This window comes from Propithecus coquereli, unplaced genomic scaffold, assembly GCF_000956105.1.
Source record: "Propithecus coquereli isolate 6110/MARCELLA unplaced genomic scaffold, Pcoq_1.0 Scaffold8, whole genome shotgun sequence".
Lineage (NCBI taxonomy): Eukaryota > Metazoa > Chordata > Mammalia > Primates > Indriidae > Propithecus > Propithecus coquereli.
The window spans coordinates 10,006,342-10,015,185 of record NW_012154173.1 but is presented as its reverse complement, the minus strand read 5'-3'; the positions used below and the strand labels follow the sequence as shown (position 1 = coordinate 10,015,185).

The window sequence follows — 8,844 nt, the reverse complement described above, 5'->3', positions numbered from 1 at the left end:
AAAATCTATCTTCCAAGAGTCTAATTCAGTTGGTGTGAAGTGGGGCTTGGGAATCTGCATATTTTAAATCTCCATCCCAAGAGGTTCTGATTCTAGTGGTCTTCAGAACACTGCTTTGGAGCGACCAAGTTTTTGGTGGTCATTTAGAAGCTTGGTAAACCCCAATAACAAAACTGACCCATTTATTGCTGGTGTATGTCCTCTGAGTTCCACAGGGGACACTGGCGTCCTGGACTCTGGGATTGCCGGACAGATGGCTCCTCACTTACTATTTTGACCCTTTGATATTTTACATACCGGCCAGCTGTCTGGGACATGGATAGGACAGATGTCTCGGAGTGAGGAACAAGCAAAGTGCTTCAGCCAGTTTCTCCCCCTTACCCGTCAGAGTCCAGGCCGTCTCCGGAACAACGAAGGCTCGCGGCGTTCATAGCTGGCGGCTGGCAGTCTACACACACTGTGTATCCCTCCCGGAGATACTGCATCCATCGGGTCAAAGGTCGGTTTTCCAGAGCACAGTGAGGAGTCAGGGACTCTGTCTTGAACTCCATACAGTAACTAGAGCAAAGGAAGCGACAATCGCACATGCTGTAGTTAGAGGTGGACCAAAGCTGTGCAAAGTCTCAGGAAGCCTGCCGTCTCCAAGGGCGCGTGGCAGACGGGAGCAGGTAGCCAGTGCATCGTCACAACTTCCGCGCCAATCACGGAGCGCCTTTAAAGTTTCTCGTTTGCTGAGCCATGATGACGTATGACTGACAGCCACAAAGAACCTTTTTGTTCTTTTTCAATCCACGATTGAACTATATGGTCAACACAAATTTGCAGAAGCTTGGACATCCTGTATCCTGTCTAATCGAACCATTAAATTGTGTATGGGAGTCCACGTTTTAGTAGAAAACTAGCCCCTGGTGTTTTAAAGAATTATATAAATTGAATACACACTTGCTTCAACCTGACGACTCTTAAATGTGAGCCCAGAAGGGCCAATCCTTGACACGCAGCGTAGCGCCCGTGCTGTTCTGCCCCACAGAGGTTCCCAGGGGCCTTCCCTAGACTCCCCATCCAGCTCACCTGCATGATCGGGGTAATGAGGATGAGTTTTGGCATGAAGTCAAGCATCAAAGAGATATTGGACATCTAAGATGAAAGCAGAAATGGGAAGCTGAGACATGTTTTTCTGTGACGGAGATTAGTGTCACCTTACACTGAGCTGTAGAAATGCTAACACTATATGTGACTAGACTCTGAAGGCCCCAGGGGAGAACGCTCGAATGTTTTAGAATCTTGTACTTCAAAGCAACACAATTTTCCAATTTTTCAAGGAAACAAAACATAGTAAAAACCCTGAGTGCTGTAGAAGAAACTTGCATTTTCAGTTTAATGGGCTAATTCCTTATCCATAGAATTAAGAGTTGTAATAGGTTAAATGGAAACTGTTTGGAGAGTCTGCTGCAAAGATCTTTAACAATGGCAGTAACTAAAGATAACTAGTACTTTTAGTTATTGAGGTAGGAAATTCTACAATGCAGCCTCAATCAACTTCAATCAGACGGTGTGACCCAGACATCTCTTCAATGCTATTTTCGCATCAAATGCTCATACCAATCCCATGTGGTAGGTATTAATAAATAGTCTCATTATTTAAGAAGAAAAAACTGAGGTGGAACAACTTATCCAAGGCCTCATGGCTGGTGAGAGGCAGTGTGGGGATCTGAACGCGCAGCCATCTGGTGTCCCTTATCTCGTCAGGAGAGTGGACTTCAGTGAACATGGAGGGGCCTCCATCCTGTGCCATTAGGTTTCGATAAGAAATTCCCTGAGGCCACCTTCAAATTCACCAAGCAGAGGTGGTGCTTGAGTCTACGGATGCATAAAGACTATAAGACGAGCATCCTTAGCATGATTGAAAAAATAATATCATCTCATTTTTATGCAGTTTGTTTTTTCTTGGAGCTCTGACCTCAGAGGCAAATAAATCTTTATAGCCCCACAAAAACAGCGAGAGGACAAGTACTTTCCCAACTCTGTGCTCAAGAATCAAGTTTTATCCAAAGTCAAAGAACAAGTAACAGAAGAAAACATAATCAAACCAAGTTGATCCTATTGGATAGACTAGACTACACAACTGAAAAAACATAAAAAAAAAATTACCCGGCATCCTCTGTGTGTGTGGCCCACTGTGGAGATGCAGCTGGTCTCGTTCTCTCCTTGTTGAATGCAGAGGTAGTTATAAAGGCAGGTACTAGAGAAGGGAGAATTACGTTGAATGCATGTTGCCAAAGTACTCAGAGGGTTTCCCAGCCTTGGTTTCCTATCTGCCTAAAGGTCCCCTTCTAAATCTACAGGTCTATGGCAGTGAAACAACGCTAAATGTTAGCATCCCCAGAACCAAACTCCATGAAGATTTGTGTGCCTGTAGGTGGATAGAGAGGGGAACTGCAGGCCTTTGACGAACACATTTGTCTGCAGTACAAAAAAAAAACTGTGTGAGAGGAAGGAGAAGGAAAACCAGGAAGAAATAAAAAGATAGGGGCATTGGAGGTGGGGGGCGGGGGGCAAGTGAGGTAATAGGGGCCATGCAGAGAAAAGGATGTTTTTATAATGAAAGGAAGAGAAATAAAGAAGAAAAGAGAAAGATAAGAATAAAGTAAAAGAATAGAAAGGAAAGAGAAGGAAGAAAGGAGAGAAAGACAAAAGACAGAAAGGGGGATGGAAGGAGAGAAAACAAATGACTGGAGAGAGAGAGGAAATGAGGAAGAAGAGCAGTAGCACAGGAGCAAGGAAGTGTGAGTCCTCCCCAAGTCTCCGCCCCCTGGATAACACCTGGCCTGAGTGCCCAGTGCCAGGAGGCAGAGCCTTCCCTGCACAAGTTCACAGAAAGTCGACAGTGGTCACCTTCTTCTCCCTCTCATGCTCCCAACCTGACCCTAACTCTGATACTCTGGGTTGGAGTAAAAAAAAGGAGCCAGGAATCCTTCCTCCAGCCTCTGCTGTCTTTAATGTTATTTTGTTGCTGTGTCTTCTTCCTATCTCATCACTAAGTCTGGGAGGCGTTTGCTGCTATATAGCAGCACCTAGAGGTAACTTCTTGACTCCAGTCTGCTGTCAACTCGAGGGAGGCAGGGCTATGCCTTGTTAATCACTATACATTTCACACATTTACACGCCCAATAAAAATCTGTGCAGTGAATGAACGGGCCAAGGACGGAATGAATGAGGTCACGGCCTGCCACCAAAATGCACAGGTCCTACTTCCCTATGGTCTTCTGTTCCTATACTGAGCCTGGTGGCTGAGATGGCTCAACGGTCCTTCCTACCTTTTGTTTTACAAACTGGATGATCCCAGGAAGGATAGATACAAGATGACATTGACTTATGAGATGCCAAAGTCATCATCAACACGAGCTCAGTGGCATGAGGGTAGAGGTTCCAAAATGGATATGAAATAGATGCTTCAAGCCTACAGGATGGTTTTACCTGACTCCATACTGTCCCAAGATGACAGGCCTTAATTTTTTTTAGATTTTCTTAATGAGGAGTCATTTTTATACTACTAGGGAATTTAAGACAAGAGCAGCCTCATACCAGGTAGTCACTTGCTCCCAAGAGTTGCAGGTACAGTTCTTGTCTCCTGTGGTTCGGTGCCTAATCTTTCCAATATGAAAATTATACACATCCAGACTGAACCCTAGAGCCCCAGCTTGTGTGGATCGTTCTTGTTGCACTGACATGTTTAATTGTTTTCCAAAGAGAGCACATCACACTTTCTAAACGCGACCATAGCTTTTGCATTTCTAAAACCCACACACAGAATTAAAAAGAACAAGTGAGTGCATGTATGTTAGGACCCTTCTCTGATTCTCTCAGATCTAATTATCAAAAACACAAACATCTAAGGGGTTTTTAGTTTTCCCACATATTGTTTTCCTGTCTGTTTTTCAGACACTTGTATTTATTCACTAAATGAAGAATAAATTTAGTGCTAAATCCATGCAGCATTATACAAGCCAGACTATCTCATTTTGAGGATATGTTTCTTTAGCTCAAAACATTTATGTAATCTCTTAATTTGTACCGCAACTGCATATATCATTACAAAAGGTCAAAGGTGAGGTACTTAAGGTACAGCTCAGAAAAAAAATGAGGTTAAGTAGTGGAAGGAAAATACAAATATACACCTCTAGTTTCTGATATAAACTTCTTATAAAACATTCCGTAATAATAAAATTAACAGCTAACAATTATGCACTTCTAAATTTCCAGGTGCAACTTTAAGTCACTTTTTATGTATTAATTCATTTGATTCTCACAGCCCTCTGAGATAGATTCCCCATTTCACAGATGAGAAAATCGTGGCACGGAGAGGTTATGTATTTAAGGCTCACATCTAAATATGGCAGAGCCAGGCAACATCTCCCAAACCATGCTCTTCAGTACCGCATTCAGCTGCCTCTGGGATGCAGATTACAAAGTTCCACTATTTTTTTTTTTTTTTGAGACAGAGTCAAAAAGGCTAGAGTGAGTGCCGTGGCGTCAGCCTAGCTCACAGCAACCTCAAACTCCTGGACTCAAGCAATCCTCCTGCCTCAGCCTCCTGAGTAGCTGGGACTACAGGCATGCGCCACCATGCCCGGCTAATTTTTTCTATATATTTTTAGTTGTCCGATTAATTTCTTTCTATTTTTAGTAGAGACGGTGTCTCGCTCTTGCTCAGGCTGGTCTCGAACTCCTGAGCTCAAACAATCCGCCCGCCTCGGCCTCCCAAAGTGCTGGGATTACAGGCATTAGCCACCGTGCCCGGCCTAAGTTCCACTATTTTATGTGGCACATTTCCCATGAATTATTTAAATTCTGCTTTATTTTCCCTTTCCGTCTCTAATCACTATCCTCTATGTGTAGTCACACGTAAGAAAGAAAAGGAGACATTTTTAGCCCACTGTACTCAGAGTCCCCTCAAGCCGGGCGTAGGGGGGAGTCAGGGTGGGGTGGGGGCGGGCACACAGTGGGTGGAGTAACCCCGTTTCCTGTGATGGCCCTTGTATTTTACTGCCTGCTCATTTGCAAAGTAATTTCACATCGTATGTTACCAATCCTCACAAAAACTTTGTAAAGTGGTATTATACCGATTTTATTCATCAGAAAACTGAGGCTTATAGAGGTTAGATGAAGGGAAAATAAATAAAACAACTAAGCAAGGGCCCCAACACAGAGGAGATCTTCCTTTTTTTTAAGACTTAACTGTCGTGTTCAGTTTCATGCTCCTGGGATTGCGGTGCATCATAAAAGCAAGCCAGTTACCCAGGGCCTGTCTCGGCCGCGTCGTCGGCTTGGTTTGGTGACACATTCTATCTCCAGGGCTCCTTCCCCCTCCCAGGAGACCAGGAGCCTTCAGTAAACAGACCAGAAGCCAGATCCCCTGGAGGTCCCCGAACCAGCATCACTTTTTACTACTGCCCACAAATTCGATTTTCATCACTTTAGAGTGGTAAATAATTTAGAAATTATTTTTGCCTTCAGCTCCACTTACGCTTTTGTGTGGAAGCACGTAACCAGGTGCCCTGGGACAAAGGCTCCCAATAAACGTTAGCTCCCCTTCCTTCCCCTTTCCTGGCCACAGTATTCAAACGTAGTACAGTCTCTGTTCTCGGGTGATTTGCCAACTTTCCTGGCGTTCTATCAGCTGCCATTGTCCGGTTTTACAACAACTTTCACTTCTAAGAGCGTGGCACTGCGCATACTTACTTTGAACATGAAAGTAAATCAAATTTGCTTTGAGAATTTCATAACGCCCTCTGACACAATGGGGCGTCACAAAAGCAGGCTTAGGGTCACTGGTCTATAGACAGTGCAGAAGAGAATAAAATGAAAAATTGACAATTAACACCTACCTGGAAGCATACAGTCTATAATGAGGTAAATTGATCTCCTTTTAGGAAGAAAACACACGTGAAGAACTACCAGTAATGTGCAACAAATTCGATAATGTGACTTTTTTGATTTGATTTTTTATGATTAAAATATAATCACAATATACAAGGGCTGTCGGGAAAGTATCCAGACACGTCATATGTTCTTGTTATATTAACAATGGCTGAATACTTTCCAGCAGCCCTCGTACATTAAATGCAACAGGAAAAAGGAATGGGCTACTTGATCATTAATTAGAGAGCTTTAGGGATCATGTTTCATTCACCGGCTTCACAGGGCCCTTACATTTCTACTTTGTTACAAGAATCTGTAATCACGATTTTAGCTCTAATGATGACATTTAACAGCAAAACAATATTGGAGGGGAGATTCCCACAGGACTTAGAGCCATGAGGTCCAGATTTAGGTTCCAGTGGGCCTTCACACGTGACGTGCCGTCACCTCTCAGAACTCCAAAGTCCTCATGTGTAAACCAAGGATAAGGACCTGGTCCCACCTCTGTGGTAGGCAGAGAAACGGCCCCTCACAGATGTCCATGTCCTAATCCCCAGAGCCTAATGTGCCCTTTCTAGCCGCCAAACATGGCAAATAAGCAGACCGGCTGCTTTTCCTGACAGGTCGGCTCTAGCTTTTAAGAGCCACCAAAAAAAAAAAGAAATCAATAATGCCATACAGCATCTTCCTCCCTGAGTTGTTCCTGTTGCGTTTCTGCCAAGAGCATGAGCTGAACGCGACTCTATTCTATGACTGCTTCTGTGAGCTGCCACGTCCCAAGCTCCACGTGATTTCCCTGTGAGCAGAACATGACCGCGTGTCAGTGAGCAGGTTCCATCCCACCCGCCATTCGCCGGTCCACTACTGGAACAATCTTTTCAAACCACACATCTGATTACATCGGCCCCTGCAGAACACACCTCAGTGAATTTCCAGGGCTCTTAAGATAAAGACCAGAATCCTAAACAGGGTGTCTCTGTGCTCCCCTCACGCTGGCCTTCCTTCGGATTCTCGTCTGGGCCTGTGCCTCCCCTGTGTTATATAAACAGCCCCTCGCTGCAATGCTGAGACCCCTGAGCTCAAAAGCCTGCCGGCACCAAACTCAAATTGTTACACCTCCAGCTGTTTTAAAAATAACCAAACAAGCAGATTTTTAGCCATTTAGGGCCTGCCTGTTTTGCACACCCATGAAACTATACCCAGCATTTGCTGCCCGTTGATAGGCTAGAGCCTTGTTATAAGACCCCAAGCTGCTACTGTCCCTCAGAGTGGACCCAGAGACTCCCCACTGTGCTGCTGGATGATGTCACCTTGACACTTAAAACCCCTCTCCAATCCCCCAATCCCTCAGGAGTTCCTGAGCGCCCTCCCCTTCTGGATGGTTCCCCCAGTCCCTGGACCACCATAAGCCCTGGACAGCCTTGTGGCTATGAGGACCTCCCCTCTCATGCAGCCCTGTCCTCGCCCAATAAAGCTTGCTGTGTTACTGCCTCTTCCCTTGATCAGCCCTCAAAGCCCCTACGCCCTACCATTAGGTCTGACCATCAGGTCTGGCCACACTGGTCTGTCCAATGAGCAGCTCTACATATCTCAGCCCCATCTCCAGGGAGGCCCCCGCCCCTTCCTCCCCCAAGACCAAGGGGAATCACCTCGTTACACCTGCTCAGAGCTCATGCACCTCTCACTACCAGTTGCACCAATTACCGCAGCTGTGAATTTCTGGGATTAATTTCCTGGTATTATCTGATTGTCGCACTTCCTCCCACTGGGCTGTGACCTGCATGGCAGCAGGCATCAACTGTTGTCACCATTGCTACCCTGGCACCCAGCCCAGCACCTGGCATCAAGCAGACTCTCAATAAATATTTGCGTGTGGAATAGAAGAAGGAACGAAATGACTTGATGAGGACCGTGTTGACATGAAATTGTTTATGTTCCTATGAAAACGTACGGTCTTCGCTATCCTGAGAAGTCAGTGTTTTGCCCTGTTGGATTCAATTCAGATCAACACATCAGCTTTTTTGTTTGTTTCTTTGGAAGCTTCATCTGGCTCCCAGTTCACTGGCCACTCTACAACCAGAATGATCTTTTCAAATCTCAAATCTGATCATGTCAGCCCAAATCCAGTCAGCTTGAGGGGAGAGGTGGGCGTTTAACAGATCACTTTTATCATTGTTTAGAAATTTACCATTTTCTTCTATTTTCACACGTGCGAGTGTGCATGATTAAACAGGAATTGCAGCGGCAGATGAATAGAGTTATCTCTACTGAACACTTACTGCCCTGTGTGAAATATCAGATAGCATCCTATCTGAAGCCCTTAGCACCAGCTGGACTGAGTTCACTAAAACCTACACGCATGTGGTTTGTTTCCGTACCGAGTCCATGCACCATCAGTCTATAAAACACACTGAGGGAAGCGGGGAGAGGGAGGCATTTGTGCAGCTGGACATAATCCCTTTATTAAGCATTTCCTGAGCTTCCTATCTACTGTGGGCAGACTGGCCCATCCCACTCCCTGCAGCGCATGGAACTTTCCCCACACAGCACATGGATGCCGTGGCCAAAAAGCCATCAAAGACAAAAGCAGCAACCGTGAGGTGTCAGTACCGAAGGCACGCCCGCAGTCCTGGCCCTGCAGCGTGGAGTACTCCAGGCAGCCGGCTCGCTCTTCCAGGGGCGGGCAGGGCGCCCCGCCGTTCTGCGGCTCCTGCTGCACCGAGCGCCTCCGCACGCGGGTGGTGGGCTTGCACTGGTCCGCACAGCCACTCCAGGGGCTCCACTCCCCCACGAAGCACGGGCGAGCTGCAAAACAGCACAACAGGACGCTCACCTGAGTAAACCCAGCCAGCCTGCCGGGCCGCTCCCGCCAACACAAACAGTCCAGGTTGGGCCCAGTAACCTGCGCCTGGATCTAGCCTG

The 8,844-nt window shown here is 46.0% G+C and overlaps 1 protein-coding gene across 1 annotated transcript in view; it reads right to left on the bottom strand.

Annotated features, from left to right (window-relative positions):
• The window catches only part of SBSPON (somatomedin B and thrombospondin, type 1 domain containing), a 27,375-nt gene that overhangs the window by 1,546 nt on the left and 16,985 nt on the right, over nt 1-8,844 (bottom strand). The window contains exons 2-4 of the mRNA XM_012663145.1: nt 8,533-8,727; nt 2,152-2,242; nt 382-558 (exon numbers count right to left, since the gene is read on the bottom strand). Coding sequence (XP_012518599.1) covers nt 382-558; nt 2,152-2,242; nt 8,533-8,727 — 463 coding nt within the window. The remainder of the gene's footprint in view (nt 1-381; nt 559-2,151; nt 2,243-8,532; nt 8,728-8,844) is intronic.